Source organism: Taudactylus pleione, unplaced genomic scaffold, assembly GCF_031769625.1.
Source record: "Taudactylus pleione unplaced genomic scaffold, aTauple2 ptg000428l, whole genome shotgun sequence".
NCBI lineage: Eukaryota > Metazoa > Chordata > Amphibia > Anura > Myobatrachidae > Taudactylus > Taudactylus pleione.
This window is the reverse complement of record NW_028284830.1, coordinates 1,327,741-1,352,573: the sequence shown is the minus strand read 5'-3', so window position 1 is coordinate 1,352,573 and position 24,833 is coordinate 1,327,741. Positions and strand designations below refer to the sequence as shown.

Genomic DNA, 24,833 nt, shown 5'->3' with positions numbered 1-24,833 from the left:
GCTGTCACTCACCATCGACAGCACGCCCCCTTGGTGCGAGACCCATAACGACGGCTTGGCCATCGCAATGCGGGTCTCGCGCATGCGCACTAGGGCACCATCGACCCGCTTGCGAGCGCTCAGCGCTTGTGAGCGGGTCTAAATCAGGCCCTGTGCTCCAAATCTGTTGGTTTGTGGATACGCCTGAACATGTGCTTGTGGAATAACATGTCAGTTCAAAATTCAACCTAAAAGCACTTCATTTAAACATTTATGGTGCATACACAGTCAGATTTTCTGTCAGATCTGAACGATAACGATTTTAAAAATCGTTCATATCTGAAAGAAAATCTGACATGTGAGCCTGCAATGATGCGCGTTCCCGCTTCTCAGATAACGATATCTGACATCGTCTGTGTTTGCAGTCAGATTTTGATGATTCCATTCATTTTAAAACTGTCTGAAATCGTTCAATCATTCAAATCATTGGTAAAATCGTTCAAATAAATGGTAAAAATTGTTCAGTCGTTCATCGTTCATCTGACAGATCTGACCGTGTGTATGCACCATTACATGTTTTCCTAAATTACTGCTTGGTTTCTCATATATCTTAAATTAATAGTGAGGGGATATTAGGACACAATCTTGTTGCATGTGGGTGCAGTAATATGTACGCTCACGTGCCTAGTTTGCATGCATCAAAAAAAGCACCTGATTCACTTGTCATATATGTGTTGCAAGCATTTTCACCCACTATCGTACCCCCAGACTGGGTGGTACCTACCGCCTGTGGGGTATCCAGGGCCACCACACTGGCATGCAGCATTGGGTCTGTGGTGCCCACCTGTTGGGTCCCTCTGGTCCTACTCTGTTGCCGCAGGTCTACGGATGGCCATCGACCATCAATGAAATATTTCTTCAAGAAACTTCTTATTGTTTCACTTAGGTTGATCTCTTTGGCTTAAATAAGCGTTGGAGATGGTGGTGACAGCGTTCTCAAAATGTCCACTTAATCTTTGTGGTCTCAATGCAAAATACCCTTACACCAAAATACACCTGGACATAATGGGCCACATGGGCCACAATTAGTAATGAACAGAAAACTTCCTTAGAAGCACAAGTGACAATAAGTATTGAACAAAAACTTCCTTGGAAGCACAAGTAGAGTAAAATACAATATTTAATCTTTAAAACACAGTATAAACCGTCAGATATTGCTTACATTAAATGTTAGTTCATATACATTGATGGAAACCCAATGCATTTCATCCTGAAAAGGACTTCATCAGGGGTGCATCATCATAATACTGAACCATCAGTCTTAACTTATAGCCAGAAAGGATCACGGCTTAGTAGTCAGATGATCACAACCACTATATGTGCAGTATGTTAAACAAATAGATTCAAAGGTCTGAAGTGTCACAACCAGGGGTGACAGGCTGCTGAGATCGCAGCGTTTACCGCTCCGGGCGCTGTGGCATGGTGTTTCCAGCAGAGGTGCAGGTTCCTGGAGAATAGCGCTGGGTGCTGTGAGTCTCCACAGACCAAGGGCTTCCATCTGGAGGCAGGTGAGAGGGGCTGAGACTGGCAGAGCTTCCATGCTGTGACCACTGGGCGCGGCCATCTTGGATTTGGGTCACATGTCGTTTCTGGCCAATCAGGTTCAGTCTGGGCTGGGGAGGCTAGCAACCAATCCTGCACTACCTGAGGGTACTAAAGGGCTGTGCAGAGGCTCTTTAGTTGCCAGTGCAACGTCTATCACAGCGTATGCTGTGAGCTAGTTCTCTGTGCTCCTTTGCTCATTTAAAGTGTCAGTACCAGTGTGTTTCTGCAGACTCCCCTCTCAGCCTTGGTGCAGTTTGCTCCTGTTACTACCTATCTCCTGATCCCGTCTACCTGCTATACCCAGCCTACCCCGGGTCTCTAAGTTCCGCCAGTGTCTCGCAGCCTGGTTCTGCTCCCGTCGCGTGCCACTGCTTCATGAGTCATACTCCCCTAAGGCCGGCTGCCTTCAAGTACCAGCAAACAAGTCCTCATTCCTCATCCGACTCCACTCTGGGTCCAAGCGCACGCCAAGCCGTGACAGTTTGCACTGGCCAGATGGATTCGGCCAGTGGACAGGATCTGAGGGCCGACTTGCTCCAGGGTATCGCCAGTCGCCTAGAGGGACTAGAGGCGTCTCAGCGCCAAATGGCTCAGTTCCTGCAGGAAATGTCTCTTCGTCAGGATACGCTGCAAGCTTCCCTGGTTACTGTTAATTTGCCTGCCGCCACCAACCAGCCAGCAGCTCCAGCTGTCCCTGTTCCACCTGCACCATCTCATTTGCACCTTCCGACTCCCAATAAGTTTGACGGGAACCCCAAGTTGTGCCGAGGGTTTCTCAACCAGTGTGACGTCCACTTCACACTACAGCCTGCGAACTTTCCATTTCCAAAATCCAAAGTGGCATATATAGTGTCTCTACTGACCGGTTCTGCCCTGGACTGGGTTTCGCCTCTCTGGGAGAGGTCCGACCCGTTACTAGACAACTACTCTGGATTCCTCACGTCCTTCCGGAGGATTTTCGACGAGCCTGGCAGAACAACCTCCGCGGCGACGGAAATCCTGTGACTTCGCCAAGGGAACCGACCAGTCAGTCAGTATATCATTCAATTTCAAACGCTGGCTTCGGAACTAAAATGGAATGAAGCCCTGACTTCCACCTTTTGGAATGGATTGACAGATCGCATAAAAGATGACCTCGCCACTCGTGATCCGCCGGCTACCCTCAATGAGTTTATCTCCCTTTGCAATAAAGTGGATTTGCGGTACAGAGAACGCCAGAGTGAAAAAACTAGGGGAGATCGCTTTAGGTTCCGGCCGACCACTACTCCAACCCTCCCTCCGTCTGAACCTGCGGGTGACGAACCCATGCAGATTAACCGGGCCCGCCTCACGGTAGAAGAACGGCAAAGACGCTAACGAGAAAATCTATACATGTACTGCGGGGAGACCGGTCATATGGTTGCAGCCTGCCCACGTCGTCCGGGAAACTCCCGATCCTAATCTGTGCCGGAGACACCAGGTTAGGAGTGATGTCTCCGTCTCCGTCAAAAAATTAATCTACCCTCTCCATTACTTTTGAGATCTCCACTGGTTCTAAAACTGTTCTTTCTCTCCTCGATTCAGGGGCCGCTGAAAATTTTATCACCGCTGAACTTGTCCAGAGGCTCCGGCTTCCTGTCTCCTCTCTCGACCACACCATCACTCTATCTGCTGTAGATGGCACTCAGATTACCAACGGAATCGTCTCTCAAAGTACCCTCCCTGTGCCAGTTCGTATCGGAGCTCTCCACACTGAAACTATCCGATTCCTAGTAATTCCCAAAGCCTCCCATGAGGTCATCCTTGGATACCCCTGGTTACGCAAGCACTCCCCCAATATTGATTGGGGCACCATGCAGATCTTGTCCCGGGGAGAAACTTGTCAAGTATCCTGCCTTCCTCAAATCAAACCCGTCAAAGGTAGTTACATTGCAACCACTACTCCACTTCCCTACCAGTATCGCTCCTTCTCCGATGTCTTCTGTAAGACCGGAGCCGATATTCTGCCTCCTCATCGGGAGTGGGACTGTCCTATTGAGTTGATTCCTGGCAAAACTCCTCCGCGAGGTCGTACTTACCCACTCTCCCTACCCGAGACTGAAGCCATGTCAGCATACATCCAGGAGAACCTGCAAAAGGGGTTCATTCGACCATCCTCCTCACCGGCAGGGGCAGGATTCTTTTTTGTGTCTAAGAAGGATGGAGGCCTGCGTCCTTGCATCGATTACAGGGGCTTAAACGATATAACGATCAAAAATCGCTACCCGATACCCCTCATTACCGAACTATTCCATCGAGTAAAAGGTGCTACTATTTTTACCAAGCTGGATTTAAGAGGGGCCTACAATCTCATTAGGATACGAGCCAGGGACGAATGGAAAACAGCATTCAATACTCGAGACGGGCATTTTGAATACCTGGTAATGCCTTTTGGTCTCTGTAATGCTCCTGCTGTGTTCCAAAACTTTGTGAATGAGGGACTTACTATATATCTCTGTGGTAGTATACCTCGACGATATTCTGATATTCTCCTCCAACATTGTCAGACATCGATCCCAAGTCAAGGAGGTGTTAACTCGCCTACGAAAGAACCACCTGTACTGCAAAGCTGAAAAATGCGTATTTGAAGTTCCTTCAGTTCCCTTTTTAGGTTACATCATTTCAGGTGCCGGCCTTGAAATGGATCCCCAGAAAGTTCAGCCAATATTGGACTGGTCTCGTCCGAATTCTTTGAAGGCAGTACAAAGATTTTTGGGCTTCGCAAAATATTATCGAAGGTTTATCAAAGGATTTTCCACTCTCATGGCACCCATTTCCGCCCTAACTTGCAAGGGGGCAAATCCATCCCGATGGCCTCCAGAGGCTGAAACTGCCTTTCAACTCTTAAAGCAAGCCTTAATTTCCGCCCCCGTGCTGAGACAACCCAACATTAACTACCCATTCTTTCTTGAGGTAGACGCCTCTTCTGAAGCGGTAAGGCAGTACTATCCCAGAAACTCGAGGATAGCAAGTTTCATCCCTGTGGCTTCTTCTCAAAGAAATTTTCCCAAGCAGAAAAGAATTATCCCATTGGAAAGCAGGAATTATTGGCTGTGAAACTAGCTTTTGTAGAGTGGCGTTATCTTCTTGAGGGCGCGATGTATCCCATCACCGTTTATACAGATCATCGGAATCTCCTATACCTAAAAAATATTCAGTGCCTGAGTTCCCGCCTGGCTCGATGGTCAATATTATTTTCTCGTTTCAATTTTATTTAAACTTTTCGCCCAGGCTCACTAAATCAAAAAGCAGATGCCCTCTCTCGATCACTCTCCTCCGACGCATCTTCCGAAAGTCATAAGGAAACTCCAGTTCTAGACTCCAGAGTATTCACTACCACTTGCATTCAACCTCCTCCCGGGAAGACATTTGTGGCCTCAGATATGCGCAAGCAGCTTTTGAAGTGGGCTCATACCTCTCGTTTTGCCAGACACCCGGGCATACGCAAGACCTTGGAATTCCTGCAACGATCATACTGGTGGCCTGCTATGAAGTCGGAAATTGAAGCTTTTATCGCCTCCTGTCCACATAAAACATCCAGACAGGTTCCTGCCGGCACACTCCTACCTCTGTCAGTACCAACCCATCCTTGGACACACCTTTCCATGGACTTTGTAATGGATCTACCTGTTTCTAATGGGTTTACCACCATCTGGGTAGTAGTGGATCGTTTCTCCAAAATGGTTCATTTCGTTCCCCTCAAGAAGTTGCCGTCTGCTCCAGAGTTGGCTCAGTTATTCGTCGACAACATCTTCCGTCTCCATGGACTTCCAACTGAGATTGTTTCTGATAGAGGGGTACAGTTCGTAGCCAGATTTTGGAGAGCTATATGTTCTATCTTTCAAATCAAACTGAATTTTTCAACAGCTTACCATCCTCAGTCTAACGGGTCTACAGAGAGGGTCAATCAAGACCTTGAGACTTTCTTAAGAATTCACATGTCTTCATCACAAGACAACTGGGCGGACACCTTACCCTGGGCCGAATTTGCCCATAACAGCTCCTATCATTCATCTACGGGGCAAACCCCATTCTTTGTAGTTTTTGGACTGTATCCCAGAGTACCAGAGTTTCAAGAATTGCCAGTCTTCGATGTACCAGCAGTGACCTCCATCCTACAGAAATTCTCTCAGATTTGGACTCAGGTCCATTCCTTCTTACAAAAAGCCTCTCTTCGATATAAATTAACAGCGGACAAAAAAAGGAGAGCGGTGCCCAACCTAAAAACAGGTGACTTAGTATGGCTATCCACTCGTAACCTTCGCCTTAAAGTGCCGTCTATGAAATTTGCTCCTCGTTTCATCGGTCCTTTTCCCATCGTTCAAGTGATCAATCCAGTAGCCTATAAATTAAAACTTCCGTCCTACCTCAAAATATCAAATTCCTTTCATATTTCCCTGCTGAAACCTCTCATCCTGAATCGCTTTCGCAAAAGTCTGCCACGCTCCCCCAAAGTCTTGACTGAGAGGGGTGTAGAGTTCGAGATCAAACAGGTCCTGGACTCTCGTTTTCATTATGGGCAACTCCAATATCTACTGGATTGGAAAGGTTACGGTCCCGAAGAACGTTGCTGGGTGAAAGCTGAGGATGTCTACGCTCCTCGTCTAGTGCTTAAGTTTCACTCTGAGAATCCTGGTAAACCCAAGAAGTGTCCAGAGGCCACTCCTAAAGGAGGGGGTACTGTCACGACCAGGGGTGACAGGCTGCTGAGATCGCAGCGCTTACCGCTCCGGGCGCTGTGGCATGGTGTTTCCAGCAGAGGTGCAGGTTCCTGGAGAATAGCGCTGGGTGCTGTGAGTCTCCACAGACCAAGGGCTTCCATCTGGAGGCAGGTGAGAGGGGCTGAGACTGGCAGAGCTTCCATGCTGTGACCACTGGGCGCGGCCATCTTGGATTTGGGTCACATGTCGTTTCTGGCCAATCAGGTTCAGTCTGGGCTGGGGAGGCTAGCAACCAATCCTGCATTACCTGAGGGTACTAAAGGGCTGTCCAGAGGCTCTTTAGTTGCCAGTGCAACATCTATCACAGCGTATGCTGTGAGCTAGTTCTCTGTGCTCCTTTGCTCATTTAAAGTGTCAGTACCAGTGTGTTTCTGCAGACTCCCCTCTCAGCCTTGGTGCAGTTTGCTCCTGTTACTACCTGTCTCCTGATCCCGTCTACCTGCTATAACCAGCCTACCCCGGGTCTCTAAGTTCCGCCAGTCTCGCAGCCTGGTTCTGATCCCGTCGCGTGCCACTGCTTCATGAGTCATACTCCCCTAAGGCCGGCTGCCTTCAAGTACCAGCAAACAAGTCCTCATTCCTCATCCGACTCCACTCCGGGTCCAAGCGCACGCCAAGCCGTGACATGAAGGAGTGGAATGTAAGCAACATCACAAATGATTACATCCTATCCACAGACTTAATATTGACCACAAAGTTGAAAGTGTTTTTTCTGTACCACCTAAACTTAGTGGTTGTGATCATCTGACTACTAAGCCGTGATCCTTTCTGGCTATAAGTTAAGACTGATGGTTCAGTATTATGATGATGCACCCCTGATGAAGATCTTTTCAGGCTGAATTGCGTTGGAATTCCATCAATGTATATGAACTAACATTTAATGTAAGCAATATCTGATGGTTTTTACTGTGTTTTAAAGGTTAAATATTGTATTTTATACTACTTCTGCTTCCAAAGAAGTTTTTTTTTCAATACTTGTGCTTCTAAGGAAGTTTTCTATTCATTACTAATTGTGGCCCATGTGGCCCATTATGTCCAGGTGTATTTTGGTGCAAGGGTATTTTGCAGTGAGACCACAAAGATTAAGTAGACATCTTGAGAACGCTGTCGCCACCATCTCCAACGCTTATTTAAGCCAAAAAGATCAACCAAAGTGAAACAATAAGAAGTTTCTTGAAGAAATATTTCACCATCTACTCCTGTTTTTGGGACTGATTAATTCAGTACCTAGATAGCTCGTAATTTATATATATTGTACTGTATTTTTGTCAGTTTTCTCTTTTAAATATATAGAAGTATTTACGTATGAGCGCCCTTTCACTCCATTTTTTGCCACTATCTACCGTATATCTGTCTAACAGAGATATTTAGTGAAAGGAGCAACCATCCAGTATTAGTTCTGGTATATTTTGGTTTTTACTACTATTAGTATCAACAAGCGCACATTGGGGGCATCTGTTGGCCAATATATATATATATATATATATAAATAGATTAAAATATCCTATTTCACAGTCAGTAAAAAGCAACTTTTAAAGATACAATATAAAATACAGAAAGCACATGTGCACAGTGCGAAAATGATTCATACAAATTGGCATAAAAAGTAACATAAAAATATCCATTTGTGCTTCTAGTGTAGAAACAATGTATCTATTGATGGGTAAAGGAACGTATTAATAACAGAAGGAAAAAAGCTGACTGTCCCAATATTCAGTGGTAATAATTTGCATCAATAAGCACCGTTCCTTGTTTGTTCTTCCTAAGGGAACAATAGATAAGATTCCTGACCCACCAGCCTATATGTAAACTGGTATATGAAAAGTAAAATAAGTGAAAGCCTATGGGGTCTATTTTACTAAGCAGTGTTAGGAGACAGAGTGAAAAGTGATAAGTTAGTGATAAGGTGCCAGCCAATCAGCTCCCAACTATAATTTTTCAAACACACCTGTGAGATGACAGTCGGGAGCTGATTGGTTGGCAACTTATCACTTTCTTATCACTTTTCACTCTGTCTCCTAACACTGCTTAGTAAATAGACCCCTATGTATGGTGACATATAATGGACTCACCAAGCATCCAATGTCTAGAGACACCAGGTACCTGTTAATCCTGACCGAGGTGCTAATGTGTCCATGGTCACCCATAGAGGACTGATTCCCATTTCATAACAGCTGCAATATAGAAAACACAGGGGCCGATTCAGACCCGGATGCTAAGATGCGTTCGCACGCAGACAGCCGATGTTTGCATTTTGTGCATGCGTGAACCAGTCCATGCGATCGCGAAGCGCTCACTGAGCATAGCCACCTCGCTAGAATGAGTGACAGGAGAAGCAGTTTGTGGGTGGTGACAGGGGCTGGTCGCTGGAAACGGGGGAGTGGTGGTGCGAACGCAGGCGTGCCTGAGCATCTTAACGCCGTTTCAGAGGCGTGCATAAATAAGACGCAGTGTCATAGTACACGTCACTTGGCTGAATTTTACACTGAAGCGCTCGCAGTGCTTGCGGTAGGGTATGGTCAACCACAAGTGCTGCGTATGCATCCGATGGTACTCGATGTTCCCGATGGTTGCATACACTTCCTGGAGATGACGTGCATTAGCGGATGTCTTAAGACAGGCTAGTGGGTGTCTAGTTACACACCACGATCGCACGCTAAGACATAGTGGGCGTACTAATGCCTTGCCGTGTGATCGTGGGATTTGCATACGCTTGCTGCGTGCGAACGCATCTAGCGAGCAGGTCTGAATTGAGCCCACAGCTCCAAGTGGTGCCTGAAAAATTATTTAGAACTTTTCTTTTTCCTATAACTTTAATTTATGACTAATAAAATTATTGGTTCTCCCAAAAATAAAGACCCATAAAATGGTGAAATATTTGTTAATATAAAGAAGTAAAAGTACGAATAAACAGGGACTACCAAATGTCGCAATATATTGAAGCTACACTATTATATGTACCATATGATTTTAGGTGTATCACTGACATCGAAATGATGTGCACTATTCTGTATTGTATATTGTGTATGGACCCATGAAAATAAACACTACAATATATAGATTACACTATAAATGAGGATAATCCAAGCAGTAATTTAGGCTAACATTTGGAAAGCTATTTGACTGAAAGAGGTCAGACTAGAGTTGAGGGTGGTATAAGATGGGACGTCTGAGGTAGCCGTACACCACGATGATCAACAAGACTTAACTGCGATTCCGTACACAGAGGACTTGTGAAAATATGGTAATGACTTAGCTGATGTCTTGTGCACTGAGGCGCCCACCTACGGCATCTGATATCCGCCGCTCACGTACAAAAGCGGGAACATCGGAAACATCGAACCTCTGGGAAGGGCTTTGCAGCAGCATTAGCATAAAATCGCAGCTGCGGCAAAAGATACAAGGACGGTCATGATGCCTAATGATAGTTACTACCATTTCATTACCACCAATGGTAAATAGAACCTTAGCGGCCTATTTACTAAGCAGTGTTAGGAGACAAATATGGGTATTCAATATGGGTGCGATAACATCGTTTTTTGCATTAATATCGCACTTTTAACGGTTTTGCGTTAATATCACTTGTTTTAGTTTTACACCGTATTCAATTTCAAAGACTTATCGCAGTTTTGACAAGTCTTTGATAAAAAACGGTGATAACTTTTCACCATTGAATAGGTGTCGAAAAAAAGTGCAGAATTGGGGTTTAGGGGTGCAAGCTTAAAAAAAATAGCCTGCACCCCTGAGATTGACATTTAAAAAAGAACTGTGTCAAAAAAAAGTTTTTTAAAAAAATAGGGACACCCCAAAAAATTAATTTAAAAATTGGGGTGCAAAAAAAAAATGGGAAAAAATTGTTAAACAATAGGGAGGTGTTTTCTAGAATAGAATTATAGCGGCAGGTGCACAAATGCAGAATTTTTAAAAACTTACTTTAGGGACTTAAAAATATGCTAGTACCCATTTTCATGTAGCCCAAATTTGATGGGACCACTTAAAAAAACGAAAAAAATAACCTAAGTGCTCTTCTGCATCACTTCTTCAATGTCGGGAAAAAAGCACCTGCTGCGGCTATTTAAATCCCCGACTTTCAATTAAAGGCTAAAATGCGGGTATCCATAGTGTTCCCCCATGTTTTTACAACTTTAGGGGGGTCTTACAATTATTTTAAGGAAAATTTGTAACTTTACGCAAATCCAACTTTGGAGTTTCCCGTTTTCGTTAATTTTATTTTGAATACGGGGATAAGCGGGAGCGCGCACCATACCTTTACACAGAAAAAAACTCCGATATGAAACGTTAACTTCGCCAGGGAAGTTAACCTTTCATATTGAATACCCCTGAGTGAGAAGTGATAAGGTGCCAGCCAATCAGCTCCTAACTGCCATCTCACAGGCTGTGTTTGAAAATGACAGCTGGGAGCTGATTGGCTGGCACCTGATCACTTTTCACTCTGTCTCCTAACACTGTTTAGTAAATCGACCCCTCAATTCCCTAAAACCTATAAATTCTCCAATAAAATCACACTTTAGACCTCATCTGAACCATCTAGCAAAGTACCTGTGATAATTATCTATAGTTGCATATTTTTCAAGACTTTCTAAATAATAATGAATGAATGAATAAATGAATGAATATATGACACCTGTATAAAACCTATACATGTTTTTTCCTGCAGGCATTTGTGGTTGCAAAGAAGGCATTCCCGCACTGTGAAAGACTGAAAATCACTGGGTTCAGGTACTTTGTAAAACTTGGATGGATTCAGGGCCTTATTGACAGTTTGCTGCTGTTTGCGGGCTGGGAGGGAGGCAGTGCCAGATTAATGTCCACATGGGCCTGGAGCTGAAATTCATGAAGGCAATATAGTTTGTCACTGCAGGGGGTGTGACAATCGCTGCGATGATGTGGGGGCATGACCACTGTGGAGTGGTCTACACAGGGGGTGTGACCTGTGCCATGGGTGTGGCTATCTTCATGGAGGACGTAGCTAGTGCCTACCTTCAACCACTTTATAGTAGAGAAATAGCAAGAAAACTGGTTTGTTTGTTTTTTGTGAAAGGGTGTGAACTGTATTGTCTGCCTTTCCTCGACTGCTAGTACAGTTTAGTTTAATTAAAAAAAAAATGTTCACTGATTATTGCCATATTTCCATAAGTGTTCATCCCACATCCCTAATCACTGCAGCAAATTAATAAATGAACTGCCATCTTTAGCTGTTCCTTTTTAACAAACAAAACTGCAATGGTAATACTGGACCAGGGCGGGGTTTACTTACTGCTGTTTAGCTGTGCATGCATGAGCCGGGTTGGGGCCCAGGGTTGGGGCGCTATGTAGTATGAATGAGAGCAGGAAGAGAACGGTCTCTTCCTGCTTATCTACCCTGAGGGCGCACATTACGCTATCCAGAGATGGTGTTATGTGTTAAGCTGGGTACACACTAGACAGTAGATTTGAACATTTCACGATTTTAGACGAGTTGAAACAACAAATCGTCCACATTGTCTACTGTGTGCGCACTATTGCGCTCTCCTGTGCTTCGTTCATCACATCCTCTGATCTGCCTGTAATGCAGCAACATATGCAGTGCATATTAATGAAGGATGGAACTACATAATTCCGTCGTTCATTAAATATTCTAATGTGTACCGGCTACTAATGTGTACCGATATCTGTCGCGTTCCCTCCATTTCTGACTACAAAGCAGCTCCCATAGGTTGCAATACGTATTTACCAAGCTCTGAAAAGTGATGCCTAGAGTAGCCTATGGGCTACGGTATGCCAGAGTGATCTTCCATCTGCCCCTGATGACGCATGCACAGGCCAACGAATGCGCACGCACAGTACACGCACAGACAGAGCCAGTGTCCCGGCAAGAGATTATTCCTAAATTTGCGTGAAAATTTTAATTTTAAAATGTAAGCAAAATTATCATATCTCATCCACATTTAAAATGTGGGAAATGACAAATTGACCCCTTAGCAACAATAAACAGTCATGGCATGTTGCAATAGCCAATTACAGATACATCTTGCAGTTCTATTACACCCTACACTATGACCAGATCTCCTACACCCTGCCCTATATATTTTCACACATACATACATATACATGTTATTTATAATAGGTGGGATCTGTCGGAGATATATATATGTGTATACGTACGTACATATATACACACATACATATATATACACATAAATATCCCCTCCAGACCCCACATACTATTATGATAAAAAAAACCTGAGGAGAATTCATTATTATCTACCTCATTCTCACCTCTTTCAGGTGACATGGCTCAGTCAGTCAGTCACAAGGAGGCCAGCTTGATGGAGCTGCTCTCTCTGTAGTGCCAGATTAACGGCAGAGCGTATAGGGTGGTCACACATGGAGGCACCCCACATATAGCCCCTACTTTGGCACAATGGCTCTGAGACCCTGCACACAGTGTGATTATGCTGTGACTGTGAAGTGCAGCAGGGACGCAGAGGAGAAGCATGCACTGTTACTCTATACGATGCAGGGAGGGCATGTGAAGCCATCCATATGGCTCGCCACCCTTTGCACTCCCAACTCTGGTCCCCTTGGTGACAATTGGTCCTGTAATGTGCGCCTCAAGCTCCTATAGCCACCCAATTTACAACTGTGTGTGTGTGTATATATATTATATATCTATCTATGTCTATATATATATATATATATATATATATATATATATATATACAAAAAGAAAATATATACATATATATACACAAAAAAAAAAAATATATATATATATATACACAAAAAGAAAATATATACATATATGTACACAAAAAAAAAAAAAAAATATATATATATATATATATACACACACAAATATATACTTCCCTCATAAATATATATACATATTTACATACCCAGACATATAGACATATGTTTATACATATATACACACATTCACATATTTATACTATATAGACACTATACTGTATATATATATATATATGTATATATATATATATATATATAATATATTACAGTTACACACACATATGCACATGCTGCTATGCAGGTGCCTGATATTACACCCACCTTCCTGAGTTTTCTCACAACTAGTGTCCGCCTGTAGTTGCCAGGGAAGGGTGAGGAGTGAATGGGCGGGGCTTTAGAAAACACAGGGACTGAGCTTTGGACATTCCAGTGTTAACAACTTTATGGGCGGAGCTTATGGCAAATTAGGGGCGGAGCTTAACTGCACTCAGGACGGGCTTTCAAACAGCCCGGGGGCAGAGTTTTGGGCAGTCTGTGGGCGGAGTTTGAGAGCAGGCCCAAGGGTAGGTGGATCTCCGAGCGGCGTGGGGTGGAATGGGCGATGACAATGAGATTCTGTCAGCCAGTAGAATCAGGGCTGTCTTAACAGCAGTGTGGGCCCTGGGCAAAGCAATGCACTGGGGGCCCTACCCATCCATTGTGCCCCCAGTAGTAAGCCCCTTATATAGTGCCCCCAGTAGTAATCCCCCCTATGCAGTGCCAACAGTAGTGGTACCTGCAATGCAGTGCCCCTTATATAGTGGCCCCAGTAGTAGTCCCCACCATGCAGTGCCCCCAATAGTGGTACCCCTTATGCAGTGCCCTTTAAATAGTGGCCCCAGTTGTAGTCCCCCCCTATGCAGTACCCCCAGTATTGCCCTTTATATAGAGCCCCCGGTAGTGGCCCCCGATGCAGTGCCCCCCATGGTAGTCCTCCCCTATGCAGTGCCCCTAGTAGTAATCCTTTCCCCTTGTAGTGACCCTAGTAGTAGTACCCCCTTGTAGTGCCCCTAGTAGTAGTTCCCCCCTTGTAGTGGCCCCAGTGGAGGTCCACCCCTATGCAGTGCCCCGAGTAGTAGTCCCCCCCCCTTGTAGTGCCCCCAGTAGTAGTCCCCCCCTTGTAGTGCCCCCAGTAGTGGCCCAGATCCTGCTCCCGCTGCAGCCATCCGCTCCTCTGTCCGTCCTCCCGGGCCAGCCCACTCTGCATTATGGGAGAGACGTCATGGTGTATCTCCCATTACCCACTGCGGGAGTCGGAAGATGGAGCTCATAAGTGAGCTCCAGCCCGGCTCTGGCAGTGGGCGCAGCATTCAGAGAGAGTCTGACAGACTCTCATTGGCTGCTAATTAAAACAAACAAACAGCTGCAGGCGCCGGCTGCTGTGTGCTTGTGACTGTGTAGTGCTGACCAAACTCCGTCCGGTCAGCACTACACGCGCGGTGCAGCTGTGTCACAGAGACACAGTCTGCCCGCGGCCCGCATGGTCGCAGCCGAGGCTGGGGAAAGGGATAGTCGCTCGTCACAGGGGGAGGCCCTGCGGATCGGACACTCCTTTAAAAAAAAAAATGTACTAACTGGCTGCGGCTGCAGGGGACTGGAGGGCCCCTTGAAGCTTTGGGCCCTTGGGCAGCTGCCCTAAAAGCCCAATGGAAGAGACGACCCTGAGTAGAATGGCAGCAGGAATGCTGTTGTGTTGGTGACAGGAAAAAAGTTTTTTCTTTCCTGTCAGCACTGCACTGCTGTGGGTCCTCCTGTGGGCCTATTTTCATGGGGTGGCCTGGAGCTGAAGCTCCACCCGCCCCATTGTTAATCCGGCCCGGGAGGGAGGGAAGAAGCCTTGATCTATGTCGGCTGATGGAGATTTCCTGGCCTCTTTGTTGTATATGCGGCGGCTGGTTTGTGTGACCCCATGTGTCACTTAGCCAGCTGATGGTATCGCAGATTATCATAATGCTGCATCCTTGGACGCATCTCAGATAAGTGAAATATGCATAAGGCGTGACACCTCCTGCTGCATTACCATAATTGCAAGGATGGAATTGCGAAGCTGCTTGTATGCTGAATCAGGCCTCAGTGCAGAGGAGGCAGGTGGAGTTGTGCATGAACACAGTTGATGGTAGCAGGGGGACCAGGTCATCTATCCAGGTAAATGAATAACAGTTTTTATACCAGAGGTTCCCAAACGTGGTCCTCTAGGCTCCCCAACAGCTCAGGTTTTAGAATTATCCATGGTTGAGCACAGGTGGTTAAATCAAATTGACTGAGGTACTAATGAAGTCACCAGTGGTCAAGTATGTATGTATATCCTTAAAATCTGGACTGTTAGGATGCCTTAAGGACCGAGGGCCTGATTCAGAGCCGCTCGTAAGCGGCCGCTTGTTCGCTCTGAGCGATGTTCGCACAACTGCGCATGCGTATGGGTCATAATGCGCATGCGCAAACCAGTCATTGCGGTCGGAAATCGTGCGCTCGCAAAACAGCGAGGGGCTGCTAATATGATTGACAGAATGTACAGTTTGTGGGTGGTAACAGGGGAAGGTGCTTGAAAACGGGGGAGTGGAGATCCGAACGCAGGCGTGCCAAACGGTCAAAACGGCGTTTAATGGGTGTGCATAATTAACAAAGCAGCGTCATCGACCACGTCACTTGGTTGTCTTTTAGCCTGAACTGCTCGCAGTGATAGCGGTAAGAAAAATGGGGGAGTGGAGGTGCGAACGCAGGCGTGCCTGAGCGTCATAACGCCATTTCAGAGGTGTGCATAATTAACAGGCAGCGTCATTGTACACGTCACCTGGTTGATTTTCACACTGAAGTGATCTCAGAGCTTGCGGTAGGGTATAGTCAACCTCAAGTGTTGCGTTCGCTTTCGATGGTACTCGATGTACCGATGGTTGCAAACAAATCCTGGAGATGAAATGCGCAAGTGGGCATCTTAAGACAGGCTTCTGGGCATCTGCAAACACAGGGTGATCGCACGCCAACACATAGTGGGCGTGCTTATGCCTTGCCGTGCGATCGCCCGCCTTACTGTCACTTAGCTGAATTTGCATACGCTGGGTGTGTGCAAACGCATCTAGCGAGCAGATCTGAATCAAGGGCCTGATTCAGACCCACTCGCGAGCGGCTGTCCGCTCGCAAGTGGGTCGATGTTATGCACTGAGCATGCGCACGACGGAGGGAGCTCCGTCGTGCGCATGCGCCAGACGCGACGAGCGAAGGAAAGTCCTTCGCTCGTTGTGTCCGATCAAAGGGGGCGTGCTGTCAATGTTGATTGACAGCACGCCCCCTTTGGTGGGCGTGCCGGGGGCGTGCCTCCCTGACGGGGGCGTTCCCACGGGAACGCCTCCCGTCAGAAGCCGGCCCACTGACATCACTAGTGATGTCAGTGGGAGTGGTTTTGGCTCTGATAGAGCCAAAATCACTCCGGAGCTTGCGGTTGAAAACCTCAACCGCAGGCTCCGGCTCGCAATTTCGATGGTCGCGATGGTCTCGACCATCGCGGCCATCACAAAGCACGCTCGTATAGCCTGTGGGTGGTGACCCACAGCTATACGAGCGTCCAGGAGGACGCTCCATGAAAATGGAGCCCGGCCCTCATTCAGAGCGTGCACTCTGCTCAGAGCGTACGGCTCTGAATGAGGGCCCAAGTCCCTAGACCCAAGAGGGTCCACCCTACACCCAGAGCAGAGTCTGACCCAACTGCTGTGGGTTCCAGTGCTCTCTTTGCATATATGGAGACAGCTGCACAGGAGACAGGTAAGACTCTGGCAGAGCCTTAGCTATCTTCTCTGTTGCTGCCGGTGCCATATTTCCAGGAGGAAGGGTCCCACACATGTGCTCCATAATGTCTTAAAATGCCCCGTTGCCATACCAATTACTAAGCAACTGCATGGATGTGCATGCACGACTCTGAGCTGAATCAAATATTTCTTTCCTGTTGTTACAGGAAGGGTTCGGTGGTAACAGAAACCGACCTTTACTTCCAAAATGCTACTGATGTGCCTTCTGAAGCGGTTCTGGAAAGGAACTTTACTGAAGCACTTGCAGAGAAGAACAACAGAATAGGAAACTTTTCTATTGCTCCTGAAAGTATTTCTGGATTTGGTGAGTTGGATTATTTGTAAGAGAAATTTAAGCCTCATACTGAAAACTCTTTTCTGTGCTGCCAGAAGGATGTTGTGATAAGTAGCAGCCCCTGGTAAGTGTCAGTGACCTCTCTCTTCTTGGCAATTGTGCCACCACCCGAAACATCAGTCTCTTGTTGTAAGCGGGCATACACCCCTCTCAATGATACATCAGCCCTATGCTGGCTAAAAAAAAAATAGAACTTCTATCTACCACTCAATAACAGCAAATTACAGCTGACTAAAGTCAACCCCAGAATAAATACGTGTGAGCTCATTGGGGGGGGGGGGGGGGAGTAGTGGGGTGTACTAAGCTCTGGAGAGTGATAAACTGCCAGCCACTCTGCTCCTAACTGTCATGTTACAGGCTGTGTTTGAAAAATGACAGTTAGGAGCTGATTGGTTGGTAGTTTATCACTCTCCAATGTATAACTTTCAAGAGCTTAGTACATCTGCCCCAAAGGATTATATTTATCAATCTTTTTTTTTTATTTACTAAAATCATGTAAACTTGGGTGTTTGTCATGTAATTTAAGAAGGGACCCAGGTCCTTCAAAGTATTTAATCAGCTTCAATGTTAAATGTTGAGCAGACAAATATCCTGGTATATATTAAGCTAGGATTTACAGAGTGATCTCCAACGATAGTAACAGTAGTAAATGGTGACTTATCTGACACTGGTTAGGTGATTTTATTAAGCAGCTCTGCAATGACTGTTCCAGGCCCTTCTCTTCTTGCTAGGTGTCCCTCCACATGCCATCAGACCATTTCACATGTCCATCCCCTGCATTTCACTGAAACGCAGAGTCTCCTTCCCAGTAGGGCGCCTCTACACCCTGGATGGGTACCCACTACCTGGCACACGTGACATCATGATATCACACAACAAGCACTGGAATATGGTTGCCAGTCATCCTAAGGAAATGCCCTTTGCCTTTCTATGTAGCAAGGTGAGAAAGGTTGCAATGTGCCTCTCCAAGGTGCTATCGGCATGACACCTGTGATTCCCTTCACCAGTTGCACCAGTCTCACACCACTCGATACAGCCCTGCCTCCCGGAAAGGAGATTCACTTGAAAGTCTGTCAGGCTCACACAGAAGATAGCAAGGTCTGGAGTCTCAGCAACTCCTTTATCTGAAATTGTAGGTAGTGGCCGGCTGGTTCCACAGGCAGCAGAAGCTGATGACCAATTGGTACTCCCTTCAACTGATGGATACTGGGGTTCCCCACAATATCCTCTCTCCCAGCTCCTAGGTCTGGGCAGCTGCACAGTCACTCTCCTCTGGGGCATCTCAGCACCTCCCTTGCTCAATCTCATTAGCTCCTCACGCCTCTGCTCAACGCCCGCTCTCTTTTTATAGTACATAGATCTCTCCCCTCTGCTGCCTGTGGTCACATGGTGCAGGGAGCTGCCAAGAGTCTGTCTCTCCCAAACACACACACACACACATTCTGAATTCCCGGGCTTCACTCTCCACGCCAGTGGGAGACTTACTCATTCCTTTCCACTCTGACCTTTTGGCTGCGTATGTGCAGTCTCGGATGCAGGCACCATATTTAAGTGTTTCTTAACCGATGGTGAATGCTGCCGTTCAGCCATCGATTGGCTAGAAAGCATGGCAGGTCTAACCATCTACGATCCATGGTTGTGCATGCACAGACACCATCTGCCACTGGACTTCCATAACCGATGGTCACCATCAGTGAACATCCGCCAATGGCAAAACCATAGATATCAGACCATCAGTGGGTTTCTAACCATTGATGGAGGATGTCCATCTCAACCATGTAGGTGAATTTACTAAAGTGAGAGTTTTTAGAAGCGATGTTGCCCATAGCAACCAATCAGATTCTACTTAACATTTAACTAGCACCTTCTAGAATATAATAGCTAGAATCTGATTGGTTGCTATGGGCAACCCGAGAAAAGGACTATATTAGTTAGCTTAAGTAAAAAGGGCCCTTAAGCACTTTTTCGTACATTAACTGTACATTATCGTTAGAGACATATAATGGGGTTTATTTACTAAGCAGTGTTAGGATACAGAGTGAAAAGTGATGAGGTGCCAGCCAATCAGCTCCCATGTCACAGGTTGTGTTTGAAAAATGACAGTTGGGAGCTGATAGGCTGGTACCTTATCACTTTTCACTCTGTCTCCTAACACTGATTAGTAAATAGACCCACAGTCTCATAACAGTCATACTGTCCCAACATCAGGTGTAAGATGGCGGGGCTGGCGAAATCATGGTCACACATTGAGGTGCGTAGTGTGATCAGACAGATGCAATCAAATTAATGATATTGCCGACGAACTGAACATCTCAGTGGGTGCTGTGCACAACATCGTTCATGAGCAGCTGGGGTACAGGAAAAAGTGTTCACGCTGGGTACCGAAGCAACTCACAGAGGTTCACAAAACCAATAGGATGGGTTTGTCGCTCATACACTTGATGTGGTACCATGAGGAGGGAGAGCAGTTCCTGCAGCGTATTGTTACAGACGATGCAATGTGGGTGCATCATGTGACACGGGAGCCGAAACAAGCATCCATGACATGGAAACACGCACAGTCCTTACCTTCGAAGAAATTCAAAACCACTCCATCAGCAAAGGTCATTGTGTTTTGGGAGCACAAGGGCGTGCTGCTTTTTGTTGATGTCCTCATCAAGGGAGATACTGTGAACGCTGTCCATTATTGTGACACATTGAGCCGATTGCGGAGGGAAATTAGTCGAAAACGACCTGGGTTGCAGCGAACAGGTGTTGTATTGCTGCATGATAGCGCCAGGCCACACTCAGCCAACCGCACGCGTGAGTTGTTACGGCACTAATGGGGAGGTACTGACCATCCTCCCTACAGCCCTGACCTGGCACAGAGTGATTTTCATCTCTTTAGACCATTGAAGAAGCACCTGGGTGGAAGGCGATTTGAAACTGACGGTGAAATTCAGCAAGCCGCCATGTCCTGGCTTCAGGCGCTTGACACTGATTTCTTCTATGCCGGGATAGATGCCTTGGAGTACCCTTGGAACAAATGCTTAGAGAAGTATGGAGACTATGAGGAAAAATAATCTGTACCAAGGCCATACTATTTATACATATATGTACGAGTTGAATAAATTTACATTATGAGAGATCTTGTTAACTAATTCATTAAACCTCCCTCGTATTAAGATCTCTCTGCATATTATGTAATCCTTTACCACATATCACGTGGATGCAGTGGTTTACGCCACTGCATCCACGTGATATGTGGTAAATAATGGGTGCAGCGTCGGCCTGATTCAGAGCTGCTCGTAAGCGGCCGCTCGTTCGCTCTGAGCGAAGTTCGCACAACTGCGCATGCATATGGGTCGTAATGCGCATGCACCAACCAGTCATTGCGGTAGGAAATCGTGCGCTCGCAAAACAGCGAGGGGCTGCTAATATGATTGACAGAATGTACCGTTTGTGGGTGGTAACAGGGGAAGGTGCTTGAATACGGCAGAGTGGAGATCCGAACGCAGGCGTGCCAAACGGTCAAAAGGGCGTTTAATGGCAGTGCATAATTAGTAAAGGAGCGTCATCGACCACGTCACTTGGTTGTCTTTTAGCCTGAACTGCTCGCAGTGATAGTGGTAAGAAAATCCTACCAGTTCAGATACCTTTCGATGTACTCGATTAATCTAATAAATACCGGAGATGACGTGTGTTGCGAACGGCAAAGGGGCGTCTTTACAAAATAGCAAGCGCATTTTTCATTCGCTCGCTCAGACATAGAGGCGTCAAAAAAACGCAAAGAGCGAGCGCTCAATTTAAATCGCCGGCCCCTTTTTTGGAACGACCGTCCGCAAATAGCGTCCGGCTCTCAATCAGGCCCTGTGTGCGGAGCAAACGGCCTCCGGGTCCAGTGGGATTCCGCACCGCACACACTGCACCCATATTTTTTTAAACTGACCTGTCCGTGGTACCGCGTCGGTTGTCTGCGCTGCTCAGAACACCGTAAAAATGGTCGCCGCGGCCATTTTTCCGGCGTTCTGCGCATGAGCAGTAGACTCTGGGCACACTCTAGTGCCTGGAGTCTCCTAATGCTCCGGTGGCTGTCCAGCCGCATCAGTCGGCTGCCAGCCACTGGGGAGAGAGGAGGGGGTCCCGCACGGAGAGGCCCCCTCCTCTCTTAAGACGCCGCTGCGTGGATGTGGGTCTTATTATTCTCTACTGTCATCTTTAAAAAAAGAACATAAAAGGAAGTTTGTGTGTTGCTGTGACTTGCTGTAAGCGCGGACCACTGGCTTACAACCAGGGATGTTTAGTGGTGGGATCTGTAATCTCATAGACTGGTTCCTGGCCCCATGAGGATTACACACAGCATCCAAACTGAACAATGTGTCATAAAAGCCCAAATGAACACGTCAATTCGCCTTTTGCTTGTTGAAATAACAAAAGAAAAAAGCTACCATGGTGTTGGTTGTGTTATTGTACTGCATTTAGCGAAAATATAATGACATCTACAGCCTACTCCTATCTGTTCATCATTAGCAATTTCTGAGTAAGGTCAGACCTGTTGTAATTGTGCATGAGGGGCCGATGTTACTCGACGTTCCCGATGTATATGCAGCATTATTACGGATGTGGGCACGTCTCTATGCTGGCCGTGCGACGGCTTTGCGATTGCAAACATTAGCATCTTTTCGCAGTAGACCTGCATGCATAATCGCAGCTACAATCGCAATAGCGATCCGTGCTGAATCAGGCCCAAGGTCAACTCGCTGACCTACCTAACGATTGGCAAGCATACTGGGTGGGTATTTAAATTTGCCCGCCCAATCCCTGCAGAATGTGTACGGGCAATCGACAGGTCGCCCATGCACACCAGCAGATGAAACGATATATCTGCAAGATATAGCTTCATCTGCTGTGCTACAAAGGAGATCAGATATGTCTGTGAACGACGTCATTCACAAACATACCCGCTGTACACACTAGCAGATGCACTATAGATATATTGCCTGATCATTGGAACAGGCGATATAACTATCAGTGTGTACCCTACTTTAGGTACAAGCAGACACAGGAAAGTTGTCCTTTCAATTAATATCTTGTCTGACCCTAAAGGTTACACTGACCATTCTCTAAAAATGTGCAGACTAGAACTGCATGATTGCAATCTCCTTTTCAAACCTCAATGGGAACTACAAACCATTATCAAATTATTAACTCTACTACTACTACAGGGAATAGTTCCGAGCAATCGTGGGGTCGCTGGCCAGTAACGCCCATTTCATACAAAGAGAGATCTGGCCATGGTCCTTCTGAAACGCACGGAAGATACGTAATAAGGCGTAAATTCGATTCAGCTCATGATCAGTTTACACAACCTGCAGTTTGCAGCTGTGAACGGAGCCGCATCCAACTCACAATCATTCCCATGATGAGTTATGCCATCTTGTTTTAGAGCAACAAATTGTACAAATTCTGCTTTAGGGGTCACAATTCAGTTGCAATATAGTGCTGACCCTATGCTGGTGACTGAATAAGGGTTAGATTGTTCTGGAAAATCCGTTAGAATCTATGCATAATCCTAAACCTGAATTCTAGGGACTAATGTAGAAAACAGTCACATTCCATTTCCTAGGCATTAATATATTCTGAAGATCCACATTCTGATCACCAGCATATACAGTAGGGCAGCATTCTGGTCTCTATATAGCAGATCTAATTCTAGAGACAGCAGTAAACATACTAGTGGCTAGTATACGCAGCAGTAAACATACTAGTGGCTAGTATACGCAGCAGTAACAAGACTAGTGGCTAGTATACATAGCAGTAAACATACTAGTGGCTAGTATACGCAGCAGTAAACATACTAGTGGCTAGTATATGCAGCAGTAAACATTCTAGTGGCTAGTATACACAGCAGTAAACATACTAGTGGCTAGTATACACAGCAGTAAACATTCTAGTGGCTAGTATACACAGCAGTAAACATACTAGTGGCTAGTATACATAGCAGTAAACATACTAGTGGCTAGTATACGCAGCAGTAAACATACTAGTGGCTAGTATACGCAGCAGTAAACATACTAGTGGCTAGTATACGCAGCAGTAAACATACTAGTGGCTAGTATACGCAGCAGTAAACATACTAGTGGCTAGTATACGCAGCAGTAAACATACTAGTGGCTAGTATACGCAGCAGTAAACATACTAGTGGCTAGTATACGCAGCAGTAAACATACTAGTGGCTAGTATACACAGCAGTAAACATACTAGTGGCTAGTATACATAGCAGTAAACATACTAGTGGCTAGTATACGCAGCAGTAAACATACTAGTGGCTAGTATACGCAGCAGTAAACATACTAGTGGCTAGTATACACAGCAGTAAACATACTAGTGGCTAGTATACATAGCAGTAAACATACTAGTGGCTAATATACGCAGCAGTAAACATACTAGTGGCTAGTATACACAGCAGTAACAAGACTAGTGGCTAGTATACATAGCAGTAAACATACTAGTGGCTAGTATACACAGCAGTAAACATTCTAGTGGCTAGTATACACAGCAGAGACCCATTCATGTTACTAATCTACATAGCATAGCACTGTTCTGGTGACTGTTATACCATACTTGCCTGCCCTTCCCTATTTGGTGACACGATTCACGCTGAATCACGCCATGTAGGCCCCACCCCCTGCTTCACAATGCCTATAATATCGGCATTGTGTAGCAGGAGCAGGGCCAAAATGATGCGATTGCATGACCCCGCCCTCCACCCCGCACACAAATGGTCATCCTCTGTCTGGCCACGCCCCCTTGTGCCGGCCACGTCCCATTGCCCTGCCGATCTGGCTGCTCCCTCCCGAAAGGGGCAGCCAGAAAGTCGGCAACCATGTGTTATATACAGCAGAGCACTGTTCTGGTGGCTAGTATACACAGCAGAGACCCATTCATGTAACTAGTATACATAGCATAGCACTGTTGTGGTGACTGTTATACACAACAGAGCACTGCTCTGGTGGCTAGTATACAGAGCAGAGCACTGTTCTGGTGGCTAGTATACACAGCAGAGCACTGTTCTGGTGGCTAGTGTACACAGCAGAGACCCATTTATGTAACTATTATACATAACACAGCTCTGTTCTGGTGGCTAGTATACACAGCAGAGCACTCTTCTGGTGGCTAGTATACACAGCAGAGACCCATTCATGTAACTATTATACACAGCAGAGCACTGTTCTGGTGGCTAGTATACACAGCAGAGCACTGTTCTGGTGGCTAGAATACACAGCAGAGCACTGTTCTGGTGGCTAGTATACACAGCAGAGAACCATTCATGTAACTATTATACTTTGCACAGCATAACAACAATATCGACATTTAACATGTCAACATTGACATTTTGTTCCACATCCATAAATGTTTAACATGATTTTATGTTAATTCTACAGCTCCAACAACATCTATGCAAACTACAGCTACAGATATGAGTACATCTGGTTTGACCAGATTGAGTACACCTACTTCTAGTACAATACTAAGGACTGAAACTGTCATGACTGGAACAACAATTAGAAACAGTTCAACTGTTACACCTACCACACTAACCAG

At 46.0% G+C, this 24,833-nt stretch overlaps 1 protein-coding gene across 1 annotated transcript in view; it reads left to right on the top strand.

The window, feature by feature from the left end:
- Nucleotides 1–24,752, top strand: part of LOC148506081 (uncharacterized) — a 53,294-nt gene extending 28,542 nt beyond the window's left edge. The window contains exons 21-25 of the mRNA XM_088447286.1: nt 11,002–11,063; nt 17,062–17,219; nt 17,981–18,189; nt 18,386–18,432; nt 24,674–24,752. Of these exons, the coding sequence (XP_088303412.1) occupies nt 11,002–11,063; nt 17,062–17,219; nt 17,981–18,189; nt 18,386–18,432; nt 24,674–24,752 (555 nt within the window). The remainder of the gene's footprint in view (nt 1–11,001; nt 11,064–17,061; nt 17,220–17,980; nt 18,190–18,385; nt 18,433–24,673) is intronic.
- The last annotated feature ends 81 nt before the right edge of the window (nt 24,753–24,833 follow it).